Source organism: Mixophyes fleayi, chromosome 7, assembly GCF_038048845.1.
Source record: "Mixophyes fleayi isolate aMixFle1 chromosome 7, aMixFle1.hap1, whole genome shotgun sequence".
Lineage (NCBI taxonomy): Eukaryota > Metazoa > Chordata > Amphibia > Anura > Limnodynastidae > Mixophyes > Mixophyes fleayi.
The window spans coordinates 61,282,537-61,308,989 of NC_134408.1; the positions used below are offsets into that span (position 1 = coordinate 61,282,537).

Sequence of the window (26,453 nt, forward strand, 5' to 3'; positions counted from 1 at the left end):
AACGCTCCCCTGCAAGAGTTGAAACATGTACATTTTATTCCTGCCCCTTCCAATACTAGTACACTGCATTCAAAGTCAATGTAGTTTGTTTAATGCAAAAGACTTACAATAGTGATGTCCTGCCACTATTATTATTAGATCCACAGTCAATGGATCTAATGGCTGTTTACATCTAAAGCTTCTAGTAGAGCCAAATAACAGTGGAGATCTTTCAGGGCCTACCCTCAACTTTGGGGCTCTCGAAAGTGTTAAAAATATATTTTTAAATGTAAACAAAAATGTTAAAACACTTTAAAATTATTTATAATTTTTTTTTCTTTCCTAAGAACCTCCCCATCTTCTCTAGACCCTGTCCTGCATTGTATGCGAGACACTAATGCATTTTGCATCAAAATGGTGAAGGAATGAAGGTCATGGTTCAATTTTTTTCTTTCCAATAACAGATCCACCTACCATTTTTCATTTTACCTATTTTCAAATAAAATATTATAAGGCAATACCAAAAGATAGTCCTAACTGTCTTAGAGAAACAATAAATTAAAGGACATGGATTAACAAATATAAAAAAGTTACAGTGCACAATGTCAAATAGGAGATTGAAGTTGGGTGTGTGTATAAATGTATTATTATATTACTACAGTCCTTTATTGAGGGAAACATTACACACATCACCATCCTCCACTTTATTGAGATTCAGTATAAAATTACTTTATTTTGTCTTGAGCACTGCAAGAGCTATAGGAGTTACAATATGTACATTAAAACAATCGCTGTATATTTCTTTAGATAATGCTGGAAAAGTGACTTTATCAAGGAACATCGTAGCTTCTTGCTGGCACATAGAAGGGCAGGCTGTAGATACTTTAAATGACATTTAGTTCTATTTTCTCATGGAAATATAGCAAGTTCTTAGTGAAGAGAATAGAGTATGAGATCACCAGCATCAGTCAACAATTTGTTTGATGCCTGGCTGGATTTATTATGTTTCCTACTGGCACAGGATACTTTTGGTCTTGTTTTCATCAAGAACAATAGAGAATTACACTGGGCATACTATGTATCCTTCATCTTCCTTTCCTTTTTAGCTCTTGCTGCCATGAGAGAAAAGAATATTTTAGGGGCAAGAGCCCTCAGGTACACAGCCAATGTAGGTACTAGTCCAGCCACAAGAACCTCTTTACTCCTTTCCTCTACAGCACTCAAGACGATTTTTGCTACCTCTTCTGCTGTTCTGCCTTCAGCTGTGGTCTTATCCATCACTAAAGAAAAAGGGAACCAATGAATTAGAAAAATAAACCAAAAAAAGTTACACATATTCTTCAGCTTGAATATACTTTTGCCAGTTAATTGAGCTCTTTTAAAAAAGGTGCCTATTATTTAATTTTTTTGAATTTTAATTTAAAGCTGCAATGTCGGGACCCATTGCCGCTTTAAATTAAAATTCATGCAGGTCGCACTGACGTCAGACACTACTGCCGGAGAGCTGTCCATTCGGAAGGAGGTCCGGTCAGCCTTCTGCTGCCATTGGATATCTGCAGAGTCTGTTTTCAGGTAAGTGTGTATATGCCAGACGTTTTTTTTCCCTCAAATGTTTTTTTTTTTGTAGGTCTTATGTGTGTCGGATTTCTCATCATTGTTGAAGCGATTACCACCGATTATTTAGTGGGCCTTGTTCATATTACAGATAATTGCATGCGACCAGGGAGTACACTAGGCCTCATACATGAATAGTAATTTTGGACAAAGAAATTAAACACTTTACTATTTTTATGTACACTGTATTAAATTATATTTTAGAACATGCTTTTTGTGTGAGAAGATTCTGGTACATGCTTCAGCAAGGAAGATGGGCTATGATGGGGTTGGGAGCATGAGCAATGTAATCTGGCAAAAATAAATAATGACAGGTATTTATGGAACATAATGTAGACAATCATTAGGTTTAGTTCAAATACAGTGTATAAATAGTGACATCATTAGTCACCAAAGATAAGGATATTTTCCAACAGTGTAGTCATGTATTTTCACCACTTATGAAAAACAAAACAAAATTTACTTATCGGTAAATGTCTTTCTCTGATTCCATAGGGGACACTGTAAGTCTTGACAATGGGGTATAGAGTGGGTGTTCGCTTGGAGTTAGCACAATAAAGTTTTGTTTGAAGTGCTGACTATATCCTCTCTATGCCCCTCCTACAAGCCAGTGTAGTACTTTGCCCGAGGAGAGACCCTTAACCGATCTTCAGGAAAGAGATTAATAAACCTAATCCCAGATACCGTAACTGAAAGATATAGACAGAATTAGCCACACATAAGTGAAACAGGAAAAGGGGGCCCAGTGCAGGGAGGGCGTCCAGTGTCCCCTATGGGATCAGAGAAAGACATTTACCGGTAAGTAAATTTTGTTTTCTCTTTCATCCATAGGGGAAACTGGAAGTCTTGGAATGGGGACAAAGAGCAACCCTATCGGGAGGGAGAGCCCTGGGACCCCTGCAATACTGAGTGGCCTAATTGAAAGTCAGAAGCCGATAGAGTATCAAATTTGTAAAAACGCAAGCAGGTATGTCGACCCGACCAAGTGGATGCTCTACATAATTTCTCAACAGAAACCCCTCTAGCAACTGCCCAAGAAGGGCCCATAGATCGAGTGGAATGAACAGCGATAGATGGCAGAGGAGTTCTAAATCAAGCCACATAAGCCTGATGGATATTAAGACCTATCCACCATGCTAAGGTCATATAATACTAACAGCGCATCCGTATTGCGAACTGTAGCCGTTCTTTCCACATATATCTTTAGCGCCCTAACCACATCCAGAGAACGGACAGAGTGGTTCCCATCCTGGAGAATAATTCTCTATCGGCTGGTTAATGTGGAAGGCCGATACAACTTTTGGAAGGAATCCCAGCTTTGTTCTTAATTCAGCCCTGTTATTAGAAAATACTAGAATACTAAATACAGAGATCTACATGACAGGGCACTGAGATCTGATACACGCCTAGCCGACGCCAATAACATGACCACCTTCCATGATATTTCATTTCTGTTCATTCCAGAGGCTCGAACAGAAGAAAAGGACTGAAGAAAAGATAGCACCAACTCCAAATCCCATGTCATAGTTGGTGCCACAAATGGAGGTTGCAATCTCAAAACCCCCTGTAAAAAGGTTTGTACCTCCGGGAGAATAGCCAGTTTTCGTTGAAAAAATATAGATAAGGCTGATACCTGCACCTTCAAGGTTCCTAATCTTAAATCTGCCTCAAAACCTGCCTGTAAATACAAAAGAAATCTGGATGTTTTGAAGTCTGAGGAAGATTATCATCATCATCATCACCATCATTTATTTATATAGCGCCACTAATTCTGCAGCGCTGTACAGAGAACTCACGCGCATCAGTCCCTGCCCCATTGGGGCTTACAGTCTAAATTTCCTAACACACACAAAGACAGACAGACACAGACGTTTCGACCCTTGCACCATTTGATATAGGATTTCCAGATTCGATGGTAGTGCTTCGATGGGACCTCTTTTCTTGCAGCAACCATAGTTGTAATGACTGTAGACGGAAAACCTCTGCGCCTTAGGATTGCCCTTTCAGTAGCTATGCCGTCAAACACAAGCGCTGTAAATCTGGATGAACTAGCGGACCTTGCAAAAGGAGGTCTCTTCTTAGCGGCAGGGGCCAAAGAAGTCCAGAAGAAGGTACTGAATGACAGAATACCATGCTCTGCGGGCCCATACCGGCGCTATCAGGAGAATATTTACCCCTGACCTCCTGATCCTCTTGAGAAGACGAGGAAGCATGGGGAAAAGAGGGAACACATACCCGTATTGGAAGTTCCATGGGGCTGTCAACGCGTCTACCGCCACTGCCCCTGGATCCCTTGTCCAAGCGCAATACAGTGGAAGTTTGGAATTGTGTCTTGACGCCATTAGGTCTATTTGTGGCAGAACCCATCAGCTTACTAGAGACTGAGTCACCTCTGGGTTCAATTCCCATTCCCCTGGCAAAATGTCCTGGTGACTTGAAAATTTTGCCTCACAGTTTTCTATCCCTGGTATAAACACAGCTGATATCAGCTGGTCATGATTCTCTGCCCAGTGCAGAATGGGACTTACCTCGTTCATTGCACTTCTGCTGCGGGTTCCGCCCCCTCGCGATTTATATATGTGACTGCAGTCGCATTGTCTTACTGCACTTGAATAGCCCTTCCCTGAAGAAGGGACTGTGCTTTTTGAAGAGCATAAAATATTGCTCTGAGTTCCAGAGCATTTATTGGTAAAATTCTTGCCTGCCGCGACGAGCGACCCTGGAAGGTGTGACCTAGAGTCTCTGCTCCCCAACCTCTCTGACTCGCATCGGTGGTCAAGAGGGTCCAGTCTGACACACCAAAAATCCTGCCACTCAGAAGATGGCTTGACTTTAGCCACCACATCAGGGACAACCTTGTCTTTGGGGACAAGGTCACTAACAGTCCACTGACTTAATAAATCCAGCTGCAGGGTCCAGAAGTGGAACCTTCCATAAGGTATGGCCTCGAACGTGGCCAACATCCTTCCTAGCAGGCGTGTACATGTGTGGACCGACACCCTGTGGTGTTTTAGTATCTCCCCTATCATACTCCGAATGGTCACTGCCTTCTCCTGAGGGAGGAAAATCTTCTTCTGGACAGTATTCAAAATCATCCCCAGAAATTTTAGTCTCTGGGAAGGAATCAATCTTAATTTTTCGAAATTGACCACCCATCCGTGTTTTAGTAACATCTGATGAGTTGGGGAGATGTTTCTGAGCAAGATATCCCGACTGGGAGCTTTTATAAGGAGATTGTCCAGGTATGGGGTAATCGTAACCCCTTGAGTATGATATAATGCCATCATTTCTGCCATTATTTTGGTAAAAACTCTGGGACCAGAGGACAGGCCGAAGAGAAGAGCTTGGAATGGATAATGCCTGTCCTGTATCGCAAACCTTAGGTAGCTTTGGTGGGGCGGCCAAATAGGGACATGGAGATATGCATCTTTTATATCTAGAGATACCATAAACTCCCCCCTCCTCCAGGCCTACAATTACAGACTGAATAGACTCCATTCTGAATCGGATTACCTTTAGAAAAGCATTCAAATTCCTTAAATTGAGGATCGGCATAAACGACCCATTTGGTTTTGGTACCAGGAAAAGGCTGGAATAATATCCAGTGCCCCTTGAGTAATCCGGTACTGGTATTATCACACCTAAGTGTTACGAGCCGCGGCGGTACTCACAGCCGCCGTGGCTCGCTTCTGGCTCTCCCTGGCGTCATTTCCTCTTCCTGCCCGGCCGTCACCAAGGCAACTGGCGCTGCGTCCCAGCGGTAGGCGGAGCATGCGCATTACAGGCAGCCTGTGGGCTGATTTAATTAGTGGGCTGATATTACAGGCATTAGCCTGCATCTGTGTATTTCAGGGACAAGCCCTGATTGGCCCTGCTCTGTATGAGTAATTAGCCTGCAGCAGTGTATCCAACTACTGATTGGTCTGTATTGGTATTTAAGGCAATGAGGTCTGCTGCCTCATTGCCGGTTATAGCTTCTGCTACCCAGTCTGCTGACCTGCTTGTTCCTGTTCCTGTCTATTGAACTTCTACTGATCTCCCGTGTATGACCCTTGGCTTGGATTTGGACTTCGCTTGTGTATCCCGTGACCCTGACCTCTGGCCTGTTTACCCTTTCTCCTGTTTTGCCTGTGACCCTTGACCCCGGCTTGTTTACTGGAACTGCAACCTGCTGCCGGCCCTTGACCTCTGCGTGGACCTCACTCCACTGGCTTGGGTTCTCCCCAGCCGGTACACACTTCACGACCCTCTGTCAGTCTGCAGCCCAGTCTGTCCCCACCATCAGGGGCTCCAGTGAACACCTGATTGACAGAGTAGACTCCGGGTTGTGTTGTGCCGGCTGGAGGGGTTCCTAACACTAAGTCCAGAAATTGCCGAATAGCCCCCTGAAGAACTAGGCACCTTTCTATGGAAACTGGCAGCCTGGTTGAGAAAAACAGACACTGCAGAATCTCTCGGAACTCTATCTTGTATCCATGAGTGACCAGACTCGTCACCTATGCATCTGAACTGGTCTCTCTCTTAATCTGAGCAAAATCCCGAAGATGGCCTCCTACTCTGGGAGCCCCCCAGGTAGGTTTGGAGACCGTCATGCAGAGGGCTTAGTACTAGATCAACTCTCCTGCGAAGAGGATGTGGCAGCAGAACGACCTCTGCCTCTAAATCCTCTAGAAGACATGGTAGCTGCTCTGGATCTTCCCCTGTATTTGGAGGAAGTCCGAAAAGACCAAAAAGATTGTGCCGCATAGCTTCTGCGTGGAGTAGGAGTAGCTGAAAAGAGGATCTTCCCCCTGTAGCCTGGGAAATCCTTTTATCTAACTCTTCCCCAAACAACATCTTTCCGTTGTAAGGTACAGCTTCTACTCCTTTCTTAAAACCTCCATCAGCCTGTCATTGTCTAAGCCAGAGATTCCTGCGGCCCGCCACTGCCATAGCAGATACGCGGGATCCGACCATACCCACGTCTCTAGCTGCTTCACCTAGATAGGAGGCAGCCTCACTAATATGGTCTGTAAACCTTACTAAATCTTCTATTTCAGCCCCCTCAGCTATACCAGTCCTGAGCTAAGAAGCCCATTCCTCTACAGCCTTGTTGACCCATACACTAGCCATAATAGGCTGCAATTGTATTCTGGCTGCAACATATATAATTTTACCAATGGATTCAAGCTTTCTGTCGGAACCATCTCTAAAGGATGTAGCTCCAGGAACTGGTAAGGTAAATGTTTTAGATAACCTAGACACAGAAGAGTCTACTAAAGGGGGCAACTCCCAGTCCTTTCTATTATCTTTAGGGAAGGGACAGAATGCCCAAAAACTTCGGAGCACTGAGAATCTTTTATATGGCTTTTCCCAGGCTTCTGCATAATGCTCATCTAGCTCAGCAAACAATGGAAACGTTATAGCAGGCTTATACCTTTTGGTAAAGAACATCGGCTGAGAAGAACCTGGGTCAGGTTCACTAACTTTAAGGACCTGGCGAACTGCCATAATCAGAGCTTCTAACCCTTGTGACGCTAACTCCGACCCTTCCTGGATCAGGTCTGTGTCTGAATCTTGAAGAGACTCATCTTCTTCCAAAGGAGCTAGCTTCTCACCATCAGTTTCATCTGACTGTAATACGACAGGTAAAACTCTCTTTTTAGTCACTGAAGTGTCGTGGGGTCCCAAAGCTGCCGGAGCCACAGACAGTGCCAAGAGCTCAAGCCTGTGAGCTACAGACTGAGCCCATTCAGGCTCAAGTTGCGACCTAGGCTCTTCCCTTTCATGTCTAGAAGCGGCTAGCTCAGCTGTTAATGCTGACATAGACCCCGCCATCTGTGCTACCCACACCAGGGTCACCTCGATGTGAGGTGGTAACAGAAGTAACACAATCCTCACAGTATTGTACAAGATCACTCTGCCCCGAAATGAACTTAACGTTACAAGTTCTGCATACTATAGATTTTTCAGAAATCTTAGCTGCCCCCTTCCCTGCCATGTCTCATAACATACAAACACAGGGAAAACAATGAAAAAGAAAAAGCAGGAGAAGCAGATAGAGAGGATATGAGCTGCGATGCATATACCTGGTATACAACTGCGTGCACGAACGAGCAGCATCTAGACCTGTGACACCATACTCACAGTTTTTGCAACTCAATGCTCTATCCCAATTATTCAAGGGCTTTGAGGGAGTGATCCGGCTGATGTGGTGAGGAGAGACTACAGCGTGCCTCTCCGGAGCTAGCGTGCTGGAGAGGAACTTTTGAACTTCACAGCCGCGGCATTAAGCTCCGTCCCTTCCGCTTAGCGCGTCATATCCTGCCCCGTCTTGCTAACACTGATCCTCACACAACTGGAAGGAATTGGCTATACTATACCTACTGCCTGGCTTCGCCGGGTTATAGCAGCGGTAACCAGACGCAAGCTTCAGCAGCTGCAGCGCGATACCTAGAGACAGGGTGGTCTCTTTTTGCTGGGATCCCAAGCCTCAATCCACTTGTGAGATGGGCTGTGTCCCTCCCGGCAGATTCCTCGGTGCAGACAAGGTAAGCGGCAGAACAAACCTGCCTGTCCTCAAGCTTGAGCTTCTCAAAAACAAAAAAGCTATTGGAGAAACCTACCGTCCAACTCCTTGGGCACAAATTCTAAACTGGCTTGTAGGAGGGGCACAGAGAGGATATAGTCAGCACTTCAAACAAAACTTTATTGTGCCAACTCCAAGCGAACACCCACTCTATACCCCATTGTCAAGACTTCCAGTGTCCCCATGGATGAAAGAGAAAATCTATTTTATATTTATTACACACACACACACAGTATATATGTCCACTACAATGACTGTAGGATAGAATTTTCTCAGCCCTCAATTTGGTGGACATAACGGCAACGGCTATTATTAACAATCTCAAAAGCTGATCGATGCTCTTTAAGATCTTCTGTCTTTAATTTGTATGGACAAATGCTGCCTTTTGGCAGTAGAGACGTAAAAGTCAAAGGAGAGTTCAATAAATACATATGTAAATTATTATATGGTCTGTAGTTTCAACAGCTGTAGAACTACCACTGCTTATACCAATTATATAGTCTTATTCAATACAAAGAGCAACATGTAAAGTAAAGGACTACATCCTCCTACTAACAAACATCTTTTTCACGCAAACAAACCTTGACTTCTGGAAACTACTAGAAAGGGTAAAGCTATATGCCCCACAGTGGCAGCCAGTTAGCAGTAACCCCCTAGCATAGATCCCTCCCCATTGCAATGTACTCTGCAACCTTTTATACTTAGTTGGTCTGAAGCAGATCTACACAGGCAGAGTCCCAACAATGTAGTGGACTGTACTGTTTTTGCAGTTCCAAATAACGTGCAATCTGTCTAGATGGGTGCCTATGTTACATTGCTGATTATACAAACATCGCACACTATATACAACTACCAGCAATTTTTCTCTTATTTATTACTATGAAAACTTAACCACTTGTTGGCCACTGCTTCTATGCAAATATTGTTGTCAAACTTCAGTGAACTCCAGTAAAACAGCAGTCACAGCTTCCAGTTCCTCTGATGTGCCCAGGAGATATTCCATTTGTTTTCTGGGCACTCGATACACACCATACATAGCATTTATTACGACTATTGCTTTAAGCCAGTGGCAATGTTGTGATGTTTCAGAGAATAGCCTCCAACCAAGAAGAGCCAGACAAGGCCTGGAAAGAATGACTGCCACCCCAAATAACTAAAATTACGCCAAACATCTCTCCCAAGCACTTGTCTTTCTCCCATCCAAAACGAAGAATGAGCAGGGGAAATTTATATCCATGTGCAGTGGTGGTATATCATAAGGGGCATACCAAAATATATACATTAGATCCTGGGTCCTATAGCTGTGTCAAACTTCGTAGATTAAGTTTTAGATTGAATATCTGGTGATTTAATAGTTATGTCAAACAACAGGAAGAATAATGGAAAACATTTTTTTTTTCATATTGTAGCCAAATTTTCCCTATATGACTCCCAAGAAATTAAAAAAACAAAACAAAAAAACATTTATTCAACTGTACTACCAAAAGACAGACCCATCCGTTCTGTTAAAAAAAAAAATAACTTGCATAGCCTAAGACATAAAACAGTTCATATGAATGGACTTATCTGAACTTATCTAGTGAAATATTAAGCGATGTCTACCTCCATATTTGGACCCATCATCAGTCACCGCATTCAGCGACAGGTTAGTTTGAATGTATCCTGGGTTTATCAGAGTGACTGTTATGTCATGTGGTGCCATCTCTGCTCTCAGACAGTCAAAAAAAGCTTGTGTAGCATGTTTAGAGGCTGAATCTGGGAGGAGAAAATAATTATATTATCCATGAAAATCATATATCTTTACAGAAAGGACATATAGATCTGCTTATAACAAAGAATATGTTTGTGATGCAGCCAGCTAAATTAAAAGTCGTCTTAGGCATTATAGTGTAATGTGTTAAAAAATATATATAACTGCTAAATGTAGAGGTCATTTGTAAACACACCCAAACTTTCATTATTAGTATGGACACTAGGGCTATAACAAATTTAAGTGAAATGTTGATATTTTCAAAGTCTTCAGATGGCACACATATGTTAAATGGACCATAGCTCCCAAGGCACGGCAAGTATCAAGTCTTCCAGTATTTCATCTTTCATGTGGCAGAAACCAGGTCTGTGATCTTTTTATGCATAAAGGAAGCTTTTGTCCATGTCCACTTTTTCAGGTCTAATTTCATTTATCTTAACAGGCGCAACACAAACATGAAGTAATGAAATATATGAAAACATTGGTGTTGCTGGGTCCCTCCATTCACTACATGTGCTGTGGAACAGGGGTAACTTTTAAGCCTCTTGGGGGTCTCCTCATCTGTGGTGGTCCAATGTGGCCGGTCCAGACAGTGTTGGGATGCTTTCCCCACTCCAAAGGGCTGGTAGCTGTGAAAGTAGCGGCGGAAGCCCCCACAGCTGCTCTGTGCAGGGTTTGCCTGTGTTCTTGCAAACCAGATCCCTATTTGTGAACCAGACAGCCGCAGTGCCAGTCCTCATTCCAGGACAGATGATAGAATTCATTAGGAGGCCCCAGGGAGCGGAGCAGCACACACTCCCCTGTCCCCCACCATTGTGTAAAATATTAAAAATTGTGACATTGTCCATGCTGATTCTCACTGCAGGATCGGTAAATCAACCTGGACTGGTTAAAGGGAAAAGAGGTTAGATTGCCTTTTGTCAACCTGTGTGTAAAAACTGTGGGAAACTGGGGGAACTACTACAGAGCACAGTTGACACTTACAGTCAGTGAGTGTCTGATGGCCAAGTAACACCATTAGCAGCTGTCTGTAATGGCAGATACTGATGGTAAGAGGAACTATAAGACAAATCTGTAATACCCCTCTCCAAGACAGGGTGACAGAGTAAGTACATTGTGTCACAACTGGGTCACGCTGTAAGGAATGAGAGGTAACGCGTATGAGTATGATAGCGGTGTCAATTATTCTTTATCTGAAATCCTTCTGACCAGCACATCTAAAGCTTGTCAGGTTGGATCTTGTGACCATTTCCAAATACATTTTGTGGTGTAACACATTGTAGTTTAGGAGATCCTGTATATAAACCGTATTAATGTTTTCCCCGAAAACTTTTTCATTAAGGAGCACTTACAAATTAAAAATATATAAAGAAAACACCATATAAAACAGACATTTAATTTAGTAATTGGATATAGCAATATATTTCCAATGTATCTGGAGCATGCAGTTAACCATATTCTGGGCAGGTAAATATTCTTGAGAGTGTCAAGTGAGCATGCTCCTGACATAAGACCTTGTGTGTCAAACTATAAGCAGTGCCAGGTAATGCTACTGCAGGAAGAGTAAATGTTAACAGACACTGTGCCTGACTTACATAGACAAAGGGGTATACTTTCAGCTGTGCAAGTACTTTTGTATGGATTCATTTATACCAAAATTATAGCATGAAGAATGACGATATATCACTGAAGGCATCCAAAGTTAAAGAGGCTACATACATTTCAGGTAAGGGCTTAGCCAGAACCATAAATGCAGTCAGAAGCTTTCAATTGCAATTTATTAAGAGGAAAATAGCAAAACAGATCAGCTGACAATTGTTAGATGCTACTGAACAGAAATATTGCACTTGGAGTAAGTGCTGTATTTGGGTTTCAGTAACTGTTACAATTACAGAGAAGTATTTGGTGGTTATTTAACATTTTAAAGTAAACACGATAATCAGGCAACAAGTAATGCTAGCAGAAGGTATTAGCAATGTAGAGAGAGAAGTCTTGTTTCAATTGTACAGGTCTTCAATTAGATTTCTTTTTTAGTGTTCTGTGCTGGATACCTCACATTACAAAAATATATTTTTTTACTTCGGAAGATAAAAACTATTGTAGCCTAAGATAAAAAGGCACAAATCCTGACAAGTGAAGATGTCAGAAAGATCCTGAAACTCATGAAGATTCACATGTAAACAGACAAATATTCAGCACCCAATTACATGCTGGAAATGCCTCTGAATTAAAATGATAATCCAAATTAGGTCTAATAGTGCCAGTGTTTAGAGTAGCCTGTGACCCAATATGTGTCTTACAAACACCCAAACATAGCCGTCCATCTTGATATTGCGATTATGGTGCTTAATTGCCATGTTACTGAGGTACTACGAACCAAGCCAATATGTGCAGTCTAACAATTGTGATACAGAGTTCTCAATTTTGGAACATAAAACTGAAGTCACCAAATAAAAGCCACCCTATGTTTTCCTCTGGGTGCCAATACTGAAGTTAATGAAATCGCCATGTGCATAAAGCCCAAGGGTCTGGAGACACTTCTTCACAACAAGGATGCCTCATTGCTTCGATTTCTAGGCATTTGTAAAGTGAAGAAATCATGGAGAGGAGGAGATTTCATCCGATCCATGTCATGTGAAGAGAGCAAATGGATCTATATAATGAAGACTTTAGCACCACGAGGCCTAAATATTGATTTTGAGCTTAATAGTTTCCTTTAATCAATATTTGGGTTCACTATTGGCCACATCCATGATATCACTCCTACATTAATCCTTTTTACACCTTGCTACATTTCCTGTTCTCTATATAGTTTTTTTTTTGTTTTTTTTATAAACAGTTTTTATTGAAGTATACAATATCACATATGCAATTGAATGCATTATGAAATAAATACATATTTTCACATTTTTTCAAACAATTCAATAAGTCATTAACATGCCCCATCTCCCATTCTCAAATAATCCATCTTGTCTAGGACTTAACCATTAGAAGGTGAAGATAAGTCAATCGGAGGGTCCGCTGAGACCATTCTTAACCCGTACCACTCAGTATTGTGGAAGCGTTTCCAAAGTTGTGTACGTATGATACGGGGTAAGAGAGTTATAAAGCTCTCCCATGCGTCAAAGAACTGCTTTACTCGAACCTCTTTCTGCAAAGACGTCTCTATCCAATCCATTCGGAATATGTGATAGAGCTTTTCTTTAAAAAGGGAAAACATAGGAGGGGAATCCTGGGCCCAGACCTGGAGTATGCTCTTCCTGGCCGCAGCAGAAACTGCTAATAGTAGTTTATTGCATCCTTTACTAACTTTGCAAGTATTTGGAAGTATTCCGAATATCGCCCATTCCGGAGATAGAGGCGCATAATTTACCAGGTGTGTATTAGAGAATCTCCAAATCTGGGTCCAGAATAGTTTAATTGGGGGACACTCCCAAAAACAGTGTGTCAAATCCGCTCTCGGAGACCCACATTTCCGACAACAGTGTGATTCTGATAGACCTATCTGAAATCGACGAGATGGAGACAGATATGCCCTATGATAGATATTTAGGAACATTTCTGTGTAGGTCATGGCCGGTAATATTTTAATGGAATTGGTCAGTGCCTTTAAAAGAACCTCTGGTGTCAGGTGAGGAAATTGTTCCTGCCACAATGAAAGGCCAGTTTTAGAATGGTTATAGTCAAATTGGGTACGTAATAGGGAATAATGCTGTGAGATGGCTTGACGGGTCAGGGGAGGTCTCGAAAGCATAGCCTCCAAGGGATTATCCCAATCCTCCGGAGAGATTTTACTCAGTACTGTATTAATGTAATGTTGGCATTGAAATATTGCTAGATGATAAGGGGCTAGTTGTGGATAAGTAGAGCTTATTTGAGTATAGGTCATAGGTTTTCGCGTATTTGCATCAATTAATGATCTTATCTTAGTAATTCCTAATTTCGCCCAGTTAGTAAATGGAAAGGAAGCTGATCTGTCCTGAAAGTTAGGGTTGTTTAATAATGGGAGGTTCATTGAGATATAAGGGCTTAAATGGTATATGTGGCAAAGCCTATGCCAAAGTTTACGCACAGTATACAAGATTGGATTATTTATAGTTTGAATTGGAAGTTCTTTTTCATGTAGATGAATAAAGGCTAATAAGCTAAGGTTAGGAATAAAATTCTGATCTAATGTAGTATTAGTATAAGTATCCGTGTTATGCAACCAGTCCTTAAGGTGTCGCAATTGGGCCGCTTGGTTATATTTGGTAGCATTTGGTAAATTTAGCCCTCCTCTATTTTTTGACTGTTGTAATTTGATCAACCCAATACGCGGTTTTTTGGAATTCCAGATAAAACGTCTAAATTCTGTATCCAATTTCATTGCATCTGATCTGGTCAATAATAAGGGTAAAACTTGTAATGGATACAATAGTTTAGGAAATATGATCATTTTAATTATGTTTACTCTACCTCCATAGGAGAGGCATAGATGTTTCCAACCTTTCATCTCATGTTCCACTACATTTATCACCCTAGATATATTAAGGTTATATAGAGAGTGAATATCTTTTGGTAGTTGGATGCCCAGGTATGGCATGGCCGACTTTGCCCATGTAATGGGAATATCCCTTGCCCATGTTGGGACTATGACACCCTTTCCCAGATACATAGCAGTAGATTTTTCAAAATTGACAGAGAACCCAGAGACAGAACCAAACTCCACTATTCGGTCCATTAGGGATCTAAGTGAGACTTAAGGATTAGATATGTAGATCATTACATCATTAGCAAAAGCTGTAATTTTGATTTCCTGATCTCCAATCCTTATTCCCTCCAGTTGCGTCCAGTTTTGCAAGACTCTAAGCATAGGGTACAATACCAAATTAAAGAGTAATGGAGAGAGTGGACATCCCTGGCGAGTGCCTCTATACATTTCCAGTGGGGAACCTGTGATACCATTGACCAATAGAGATGTTTTAGGGGAGGTGTAGAGAAAGGCTACAAGTGCTCTAAAATCAGTGTCAAAGCGCCTACATGAGAGAATTTAGTTTAGAAAAGGCCATGCAACAGAATCGAAAGCCTTTTGAGCATCTAAACTAAGGATCATGTTTGAGGTGGAATTTACACTTGAGGCCACAATCGCTGATATGGCTGTCCTAATACCTTTGACCGAGTGGCGTCCTGCTACAAATCCCAGCTGATGGGATGTTAACAACCCAGGAAGGATACCTTGTAAACGGTCCGCCATGATCTTTGCTAAAAGTTTGTAATCTGTGTTTAAAAGAGTAATAGGGCGATAAGATCCTTCAATCATAGGGTCCTTACCTGGTTTAGGGATAAGGACTGTATGGGCTACATTAAACGATGGGTATACAGGACGTTCCCTATGTATCATTGAAAACAAATCTGCTAAAACATGAGCCAGATCTCCTTCAAGGATCTTATAATACTCTGCCGTAAAGCCATCTGGGCCTGGTGTTTTATTGAGTTTCAAATGCTTGATTGCAATCTCTACATCTCGGGAAGTGATATCTTTTGCCATAACTTCTCTCTGTTCTGGCGTTAATGAAGGCAATTTGGCCTCAGTCAAAAGTTTGGACATTAGCTGGGGATTTGGTGTAGAGCCCTTGTATAAAGGCCGAATAGTAAGCCTGGAAGGTTTCTAATATATCTTCCGATTTGGTAAGAATCTTAGAAGAATTATGGGCTTTAAGAGCAATTATGTGACTTTTACGTTTCTGAGGTTTGGTTATACTTGCAAGTAATTTGCCAGCTTTATTTCCCCATCTGAAAAATTTATTTTTTGAAAAATCAATTTGTTGTTTTGCTTGGGAAGTCAAGAAACTCTCTAAGAGTTGTCTCGCCTCACGATAAGTAGACCATGACATATCCGACTGGTTGGAAGCAAACCTGGCATATGCCTCAGCTGATAATTTGCTCAAATTATCATAAATTTCTTTAGCCTTCTTACGATGTCTAGATACATACGCAATTATGTGTCCCCTCATAACTGCCTTTGAAGCGTCCCAGAATAGAATTTTGTCATCCCATTGGTCAATGTTATCATCTAGATATTCAGCCCATCTGTGTCTTAGAAATTGTTGAAAATGATCTGAATTGTATAGGTAAGTAGGAAATCTCCAGTGCCTAGACCTCCGTCTTGAGTTCGGATTTTGGATTGTAAGAGAGATCATTGCATGGTCCGAGATAACTATATCAGCAATATCTGCCCTACGAACCCACGGCATTAGGGTGTCCGTGACTAATAAATAGTCTATCCTCGAAAAAGATCCATGTACACTAGAATAGAACGAATAGGATCTGTCTGTTGGGTTTAAGAGGCGCCACGGATCAACCACGCCACACCTGGACATCAGACCAAAAAAGCATTCCGAGGCCCTTGGGTTAGTTGTAGAAGATGCGTTTGACCTATCATATTTTGGATCAATAACGGAATTGAAGTCACCTGCTATCACAAGGTTAGGGGTGTCACGTTGTAGGACAAGTTGAATTAGAGACTGGTAGAAGTCACGTTGTGATCCATTGGGGGCATAAATATTTAAGAAGGTATATTTTTCATCATTAATTTGTAAAGAAATTAGTAGATATCGGCCCTCAGGGTCTATGACTGTATCTAAAACTGTATATTGGAGGTGTCTAGCTATTATTATGGCTACGCCTCTGGTTTTAGTTTTATATGAGGCCGAAATACAATCCCCAACCCAGCCTCTCCGCAAGATAAAACCATCATCCTTTCTCCAATGTGTTTCTTGTAGAAACGCTATATCTATATGAGCTCTTTTGAGGTGGGTAAGGACTTTTTTACGTTTAATAGGAGAATTAAGCCCACCCACATTCCAAGATGACAAATTAAGGGTCTGTAGAGTATTAGGTTCCTGGGAATCCAGCTGCGTAGGTTGCATTCCTAACCAATACCCACAATGGGGCAATTAGTCAAACCAAAGGTGTGTAGGGAGAGGTTGCAAACAAACCCCACCAAAACCATCAATAAGTAAACTTGATCCAAACCATGGGATTCACCACCCCACATTTGTAAAATGAGACATTGGATATTTAACCTTTTTGTGAAATATGAAAGCAAAGTATATAATGCATTATATTTTCTGAACCTCAAACTTTTTCTTAACATTTTCCTAACCAAATTTTGCGTGTGATCCCTGGAAGTATTACCAGAGATCACAGAACCTTCAACAATGAACATTTGTAACATAACTAAATACATACACACATACATGTGTATACATATAGAGAGAGTTCACATTATCAACATAATCAGGTATCACATAGTCACTATGTGTTTCATCAACCTTCTAACGCCATGTTATCTAGGTCTAGAATGCTATATCATTCAAGTCAGTGCATTAGAAGGGGAGCGAGCTCCAGCTGGTGACCTTGAGTGCGGAGTAGGCACTTGAAAATGACTCTTTGCCATCTCCGGATTTTCAAAAATTAGTGTACGGCCATTCTCCACTACTCTGAGCTTAGCTGGGTATAGAAGAGCGAAACTTTTGTTATTACCAGCCAAGAATTTGCAAACTGGTGCAAACTCTTTTCTCTTCTGTGACAACATAGCTGAATAGTCTTGAAATATCAGTATTCTATTACCCTCAATCTCTAATTGTTTCTTCCTCCTGAATGCTATCAATATTTTCTCCTTGTCTTTGAAGTTTAAGAACCGAGTCAAAACAGGTCGAGATCTAGTAGAGTTACCCTCTCTAATTGAGCCCAGACGGTGGGCTCGTTCTATTTGTAAATTATCTAGTTCGTCATGTAGATTGAGCAACCACTAGATCTTGGCTAAGGTAAGTGGATAAATCAGGCCCTTTCACCGATTCTGGAATACCTATAAACCTTAGGTTATTTCTTCGACTGCGGTTTTCTAGATCATCAAATTTTTCTTGCATTTGTGACCATCTGCGCGAATCTTGTTCAGATCCGTTTTGCAAGGCTAGAACATTATCCTCCACATCGCTGGTACGTTGTTCCAGCGTGTTAATTCTAGCTGTGTTTTCTGCTATTTTGGCAACAGCTGCATCAAAGGTATCCTGAATAGCTCCGAATTTTTTGTCTATAATAGGAAGGAGAATGTCTAGAATAGTCTGAGCCGTGTCTGTACTTGTAGTATCAGTGCATTTAGTAAGAGGAGTTTGGTTCCCTTCCTCCACGTCCCCCGTTGAGAGGGGCGAGGAAGGAGAGGAAGCATCTTTGCTCGCTCCAGGCTTGTTTTTGCCCGTTTTACTCTGATCCAGCTTGCTGTTTCCATGCTTGGATGAATTTTTGTTACAATATTTTTCCATTTCTAAGCAGACCAAGTACAATTATAAGGCACTAATCTAAGATTCTGACAGAGGTTGTTATATTAGAAATTCAACAATATGCGACTAAGGTTATGTTGTAAACTCTCTCTTTTTACATTAAGCTAATCACATATTAGTGGATGAAAGAAAATTAAAATAAAAGAAATATTAAAGAACAAAAGCATCAAAATTACTTTTTGATCCTGTAGTGTCGATACTATACCACAGTGTAAGGATATTTATATGAACTATTGATTTAGACGTTCACATCAATATTTCAACTCTAATAAGTAATATTTAGTAGTAAGCAACTCAATATATGTAATTATACGTAGCTAATTTCAGGAATGTTGTAATGGTTATCTGTGTTCTATAGGTCCGCTTACGTGACCGAACTCCGAGGAGAGAATGAAGAGATTTGTTAAAACGCGGTCAACTAGGTGTACCGCCCACCGGAAGTTCCTGTTGTTAGATATTTAATCAGTCATTTAGGCAGGGCGAGTTTCGAAGCTTTTAGTTGTTATCAGCCATGGAGAGAACCACTCTGTTATATATAATTTATTCAGTGGTAGTGACGTAGCTTGTACTGAGTCAGATTTGTTGTGAAATCAAAGATGATCTTTTTAGCAGTACTATAGATGACCACTAGGTGGCATAAATCGTTGGTTGTAGACTGCTACAGACAGTAAGTTGCTGTATTGTAGAGCTTTCAAGTAGAGAGGTATGACAGATCTGCTGTGTTTATTGGGTTAGGATTGAAGTGTTATCATGCATCCATAACATTTGGCCCCTTTGTTAAGTGACTGGAACTGCAATGTTATTATCACAAGCAGGTAATCGATTGGTATTTCCACAACTATTCTGCACTGCTGTAAGGTTGAATCTTCGTTACAGTGCAGCTGAACGCATGGGAATTATCAGTATCCACAGTGTGTATCATCTACACTGAATCAGCGTTGGTGCATCATCCCCAAAGTTATTGGGTAAAACATTTAGCAGTTTTGATGTTCACTGTCTCTGTTTGTTATGCAGCAATAATGTGTGGGGGCTGTTCAGGTAGAATGGAAGGGTTTAGTTCCTCCTTACCTCCGCTGTATACCTTTTTTTTTTTTCCTCTCCTCTGAGATTTCCCCTCCGCCGTCAGTCCGTCTCAGCCGTGTCTCCTCTCCGGGTAGTCTCCTTTGCCCTGTCTCAGTCTCAGTCGCTGGAGCGCTTGAGCGCTTGGCAGGTGGGCGCTTTTCCTCTCACAGGACTCAGGGCTGATTTGTGTGATTGGGGCAACCACAATCCGCCACTAAAATGTTTTTTTGGCTCTATCTGTGCGGAGCTCCGTCTAGATGTGACTGTCTCGCTCGGCTTCCAAGCCACGCCCCCCGGTCTAGTAAAATTTTAACCCTTTAACTGCTGGAATAAACAGGGATACTTGGAGACTGTTCATCAACTTATCCGTGAAACAGGGTATCAAATCCACGCTATATATATGTTATATGTATGTCTCTTCACTCAGTAATTCAGTGTGACTAGAGAGGATAAGAGATACCACAACTATACTTCACAATGGTCTCCTAGATGTGAACCAGGCTCGCAACCAAACAGCTGCCGTGTGGTACTTACAAATTGCACTCCACTCTTGTGATATTAACTGGCTAACCTCTGGCTTGGGTATCCGTCCGTTACCAAAACAGGCTGATACTGAAGGTAATTATATGCGAACCCCGCCACCTCCAGGAATCCACTAGGAGCGTGCTCACGCGGTCTCACACCAGCGTCTTCCTCCCTCTGGTGCTGAGGCCAATACCACCTCAACCCAGGAGAACAAGGCCACTCTGCGATGCCACCAGATGGAAGCCAGCTGTTAATTGGAAGTCTGCCTGGCTCCGAGTGCCGGGACTTGAAGTTGTGCAGGCCGTGTGAGCGGCTATTTCCGATTTCGCGCCGAAACTGTTAGTCAATCTAGCGTTGGTAAAGTTGGGTTTCCAAGTGCCAGGTTGTTCTCCGATCCATGCGTGGGGGATCTGCTGGCCGATCAGGTAATGCTCGGGTGTCAGCTGCGAGGCTAAAGATGTTTAAACCCCGATTTATGTTCACGATGGCAGGAGCTAGCAAAATCTGTGTCCGGTCATTATGTCTGCTAGGCCACGCCCCCCCCATATCGTTTTTTAACATATAATGTTGTATAGATTGATACATATTCTTTTAACTGTTCTCTCAGATGAGGCATTTTCTATTCAAGCCTACACATACTGAGAAAGATTTGCTGCTACTATTGAGCCTATTTATTAGTACATCTGGTCTATTAAGACCTCCCATTGGTCAAACTCCGTTTTTAAGACTATAAAAGGAGGCTAAGTTGCCCTTTCATCCCATACATCCCTGAGGAAGCCCTTCATTGGGTGAAACGCGTAGGTTACCTATTCTAAACGGATTTACTGACAATCAGCAGCATCTATACTTTTCACTGACAAGCCGGCTTCACGCTAACACAGACCGGACACAAACTACCGCATGCGCATGCGCGAACAATCAACTTTCACTTGGCAGCTGGATGTATAACAGCGCGGACGGAGACTCGCACAGCGGCTTCCCCGAACGGACACCTGTGGAGCAGATCCTGCAGAAGCGGGGCGAGTTAACTCCTCTCTCTGTTCCTTATCCCCAATGTGGTGTACCGGAGTTGCTAGCATCCTTGGAGTTATTTGTCAATCTATATTGACTTTATATTGTGCTATCTGGACGGAAACCCGTTGTTTACAGCCGATGAGACTACAATACCCATTGTTGTTTGGGCTTTATGCACATGGTGATTTCATTATTGTTTTCAGACTTGGCAACCACTTTCTATTAGAAGGAAATTAAACAGACGGCTGTCTGTTTCTGAGACTTTTTACATACCAGCAAGATTGCTGAATGTTTATTGTGCTTGTTTTAATATTATCGCAGCATAAGAAGGTGGAAGTTTATGCCTTCATTTCACCACCGTGTTTATGTTCAAATAAATACTCATTTATTTATCCACCTTCACTGTTTTTGTGTACAGGCGCCTGGGGCCTACCCCAAGTTTTCTTGGGGTCTTTTTACAGTTTAACCAGGGGGTAGGGGTCTCCCCCGTTTACACTGTCCCCATTTTGGCAGCCATCACCTATCTATACTGGTGTTTGTGCAGATATTTATTTTTCCGTACTGAAGTTAATACTGTTTGTAATTCAATTCACAGGACTATCAGACTACAGTACCCAAGGATGTTAAGTACAATTTTGTGTACTTACATGCAGATCGGAAAGGGATGCTTATTTTTCCTTGAACACTACTGATTGCAACAATATGTCCTCTTTTATTCTTGATCATGGATGGTAAAAGAGCTTAAAAAACAAAAAAGAAAACAATTTCATCAACAGCTAAAATTGTTGCCTGGTTACCCAGTAAGAAATTATATATGGTTTCATTTTACTTCTATACATTTGTTGTTTTTATAACATTGTGCCTACATGCTATTATTTAAGTGTGCAAGATAGTTGTAGTGCATTTTTAAAAATGAGATATCCACCAAAATACATTATTTAATATTAAATACCACTCGAAAAGTATCAGATCGGCAGGGGTCTGCAGTCCTGGATACATGCTGTCAGGGACACTCTCTAAAGGCTAGCTCTTTAGTTGCCATGGGCAGAAGACCTCATGTGCACCTGCACATAGAGGCTTGTCTGGTGTATACATATATATTTATAAAAACCATATAGCATATATCTGGCAGCAGCTCAAAGACTGTGGCAGACTAATTGATATGTATGTGCAATATCGCAGGCTATAGGCGAGTATGCGCAATGCACTAACAATGATATCTGTGGTCTAGTCTAGAATGATCATAATGCCATAAAAACAAATGGAATCTGTGGCACAAAACCGGTTTACTCACCTTTAGTTAAAGCCACTGGTCCAAAATAATTTGTATCCATAAGCATTCTGTCCACACTAACTTTTGTGTTCAGAATAGTGCCACGATAACTGATTCCTGCATTGTTAATGAGAATGTCTACATTTCCCACAAGATGAAGAATCTCCTTAGCTGCGCTGGTTACAGTGTCTACATCCGAGAGGTCAAATATCACCATATGTGGCTTATGCAGCTATAGAACAAAACAAAATAGTTTACAATTAGTAGAAGGTGCTCTCCTCAAAGTACATTTACACAGTCGGTTATACTGCAGAGTCAATATTTTAGAGAGAGGGTTTGTTTTGGGCATAAATCCCCCATTTAGGCATATCCTGTATGGTGAAGTCCACCTCAACAAAGGCAAATAAGTAAGGCACACCTCATACCCCATTATGCTATTTCAGCATGTTAAGTTACCAGATTACCCAGTCATTCCGTGGAAATATTTCCAAGGGAAAGAACCAAAGATATTGCTACAGATACAATATTTGGGGCATTTGTGAATACTGCTTTTATTTTGTAAACCGACAGAACTGGATAAGTTGCCATGGTAATCACCTAATTTTCTTCACTGTTACCTGTAGAACAGTTTTCATAAAGGTGGATGGTACATTAGCAAGTGACTACTTTGCATACCACTAGCTTATACAAATTGGAAATGGAGCATTATTTTGTCCCCGAATAACTGAAAAACAAAACGTTTACACGTAATCAAGTTCTAAGCGGGAGTGTGGTTAAATGGGTTTCTGAACAGCCTGTGGACAGCATAATAGGCTTTATTGGACACTGGTTATGTAAATCTTTAAAGATATGTATCAACTTTTATTTTACTAAAATACATGATAGTAGTTTAAAAAAAACGAGAGATTGGTACAAACACCTAACTACAATAATAAAGTTACTTATCCTTTCTGAAATACCAGAAGCTGAGGACCTTGTGTGCATCTGCGAGTTATCCAAATGATGCCCTTTTGTTATGTGAATATCTGTAATTCGATTTCTATTGTCTTATGAACCAAGCTAAGAGAGACTTTAGAAACAGGGCAACATCATTTTTTTGCCTCAAAGATCTCTGCGCAACCTGGCTGTGCGGTCAATATAGCACGTAAGGGCCCTGACCACGTCCAGAAGCAACAAAAACTGTTCTAGTGACCTAGAACTTTGAGAAAAAGCAGGAACAACAATTTCCTGATTTAAATAAAAGTGGGAAACAACCTTAGGGAAAAAGGGCTTGGTGTGAAGCACAGTCAAGTCTTTGTGAAAAAACAAAAAAAAAAAAGAGGGGACGGGGACGGGGACACAAGATAAAGCTCGGAGACCCGGCATGTTGAAGACACCGCCAGAAGAAACGTCACCTTCCAAGTAAGGTAACAAAGCTCCACAGACTGTAAAGGCTCAAATGGTTCTTTAATCAAAGCCTGGAGAACCAAGTTCAAGTCCCACAGCTTGACAGGATGTGTGAATGGAGGCAAGATATGAAGCGCCCCCCTGTATGAAGGTGTGAACTTCCGATGATTGAGGTACACTAATGCCGTTGCATTGTCCGACTGGTCTCCGACTGGCTTTCCGTGCAGAAACACTTGAGCCTGTACCTGCACCCTGTATTTAGCTCGTAGCTCCAACACGTCAATGTGCAGAGATGACTCCAGCGGGTCCCACCAACCCTGGAATCTGAGGGTTGAAATAAATTCCCCCCCAACCTGACAGACTTGCGTCTTTGGTGACGATCGTCTATTCCCATGTCTGAAAGGATCGTCCCTTGAAGAGATGTGACCTATGCAGCCACCAAGCGAAGGACAGTCGGACCTGAGATGATAGAATGATCATCTGCTTGTCCAGATGTGAGTGAGAGCCTGAACATTTGCGCAGGATTTCCCACTGAAGAGCTCGCAAATGGAACGGAGCATAAGGCACTGCTTCGAAGACTGGCACCAGCAGTGACACCAGAGGTCTCTGATCTTTGGCTGGACCAATAGTGTCTGGTCTTCCGACAGGAACACTGACACCTGGGGGTTAATGTATCAAGCTGAGAGTTTTCCAGCGGGTTTGAAAAACCAATCAGATTCTAGCTATCATTTATTTAGTACATTCTACAAAATGATAGCTAGCATCTGAATGGTTGCTATAGGCAACATCTCCACTTTTAAACCCGCCGGAAAACTCTCAGCTTGATATATTTACCCCCTGGTGACAAAATCTAACCCTAGAAAACGCATCTTCTGCGATAGAATTAGACATGACTTTGGCAGGTTGATTACTCAACCATGCTCCTTCAGGAAGGATCTGGTCAACGTAATGGGCGGTGACAGTATCTGAGCAGACAGAGCCTTCAAGAAAAGGTCATCCAAATAAGGAATTATTTGGAATGGAGCAGGGCCTCCATTACTGCCATCACCTTTGTAAAGACCCTTGGGGCGGTCGCTAGACCGAAGTGTAATGCCTTGAATTGGAAACGATTTTCCTTTACTGTAAAACGTAGTAAGCATTGATGGCCCTGCCAAATGGAAATCTGCAAGTAAGTGTCCTTTATATCCAGGGAAGCTAAAAACTCTCCCTGTTCCATGGCCGCTTTTACTGACCTGAGAGATTCCATCCTGAATCCCTTGACTCTGGCTTGCAAGTTCAGGGTCTTTAAATTTAATATTGGTCTGAAAGAGCTGCCCGACTTTGAGACGAAAAAAAAAGATTTGAGTAAAACCCAAACCTCTCTCTGGTGGCGGAACTGGAATGATGACTCCCATGTCCCAATAAGTTTTGAATTGCTATCTGCATTGCTTTGCGCCCCGTGGTGAAACAACAGTAACGAGGAAACCGAGGTAAGTCTATGACATACCCCCTTGTGACAATGCCAGTGAACCATGGGTCCAACGATGATTCCAGCCACCTGTCCCAAAAAAGCAGAAGACGTGCCCCCTCTACAGCTCTGTGTATGGAGGTCACGTCATCCTGAGGCCGACACGGTCGGTTTGAGATATCCACTGCGTTAAGGCCCCTATAGAAACCACCCCTAGCGGGAGCATTTGGCTGGCCCCTTGGCAGCGGATCCTCTGGGTCTGTGGAAGGGCCAAAAGAACCAAAACCTAGTCTGAGTGACAGGCGAAAATTAGCTTTTACCTCCCGTAATTTACGAAATTAGCTGGTCTAACCTGGCTCTAAAGAGTGAAATGCCGTCAAAAGGTACAGGGTCCAAGGTGCAATCGGAATCCGCATCCGTGGACTATGAGCGCAACCATAAGGAACGTTAGACAGCTATGACTAATACAGAGAGCTTAGCCATGACAAAATTAACATCCAATAATGCCTGCCCTACAAACTTCAACGCCTCTCTAATATGATCGGAAAGTGTCATTAATTTGTCGCAAGGGGCTCCATCCCGGAGACCTGTGGACAACTGCTTTGCCCATACTTGTATAGCCTTGTTGACCCAGGCCGTGGACATGGCCAGCCTGAAAATACTATCAGCTGCTTCGTAAGTCGACCGGAGCAAAATATCACATTTCTTTTCCGTGGCATCCTTGAGAGAAATAGCCCCGTCAACAGGTAAAGTGATTGTTCTAGTCAACCAGGCTATGGGGATGTCCATTTTTGGAAGAGCTGGTCTGCTAAAACGCTGATCGGGTTTTTTCCAGGCGTCTGAAATTATTTCCATTAATTGAGGCAATCTGGAAAAGAAAATAAGTTGTTTCATCTGCCTTTTAAACAGAGAAAAAACAGCTTCCCAGGATACCTCTTGGTTAGTGAAGCCTAATGTTTGGTGCACTGCCAGCACCAGGTCCTCTAGACCCTGCACTGTGGATGAATCTTCGACACTGGCCGAATCCTCTTCCCCAGATACTCTGTGAACCTCACCTTCTTCCTCTGATGAAACATCTGAAGTGGACATTAAATCCCTAGCTTCCCGAGAAGCCTGACGCTTATGAGATTGTCTCTTAGCAGCGTTCAATAAGCCTTCCAGTGAGGAAGTAGCCGCTACTAAACACTGGGCCGAGATCGCAAGAGTCTGTGCTAAAGAGGATTCTACATGGGACGCCCCTGAAGTGGACAGTCAGGACTGTGTATCTGACTGATGTAGTGCAGAAGCAGAAGTAGGTTGACCTACCTCAAGGTGAGATATTACCCTTGTGAGCTCTGCTAAAGTCGAAGTTAAAGGACGCAGCCAAGCAGGTTCAGCCACGGACATGGACGCAGACTGGGTCTGGCTGTGATCCCGGATCTCCACAGGGCCTCCGGGCTAGACTGTCCACACGACAGCTTTGCGTTACATTTGGCATAATTGTTATGCATAACAGACCCTGCTGCAGTCCCTTT

The 26,453-nt window shown here is 42.2% G+C and overlaps 1 protein-coding gene across 3 annotated transcripts in view; it reads right to left on the bottom strand.

Moving 5' to 3' along the window:
- Window positions 1-692: 692 nt before the first annotated feature.
- DHRS7B (dehydrogenase/reductase 7B) overlaps window positions 693-26,453 on the bottom strand; it is a 46,145-nt gene continuing 20,384 nt past the window's right edge. For all 3 annotated transcript variants that reach the window (XM_075179904.1, XM_075179905.1, XM_075179906.1), the window contains exons 4-7: window positions 22,128-22,338; window positions 21,481-21,573; window positions 9,764-9,916; window positions 693-1,259 (exon numbers count right to left, since the gene is read on the bottom strand). In XM_075179904.1, coding sequence (XP_075036005.1) covers window positions 1,054-1,259; window positions 9,764-9,916; window positions 21,481-21,573; window positions 22,128-22,338 — 663 coding nt within the window. In that variant the 3' untranslated portion in view covers window positions 693-1,053. The remainder of the gene's footprint in view (window positions 1,260-9,763; window positions 9,917-21,480; window positions 21,574-22,127; window positions 22,339-26,453) is intronic.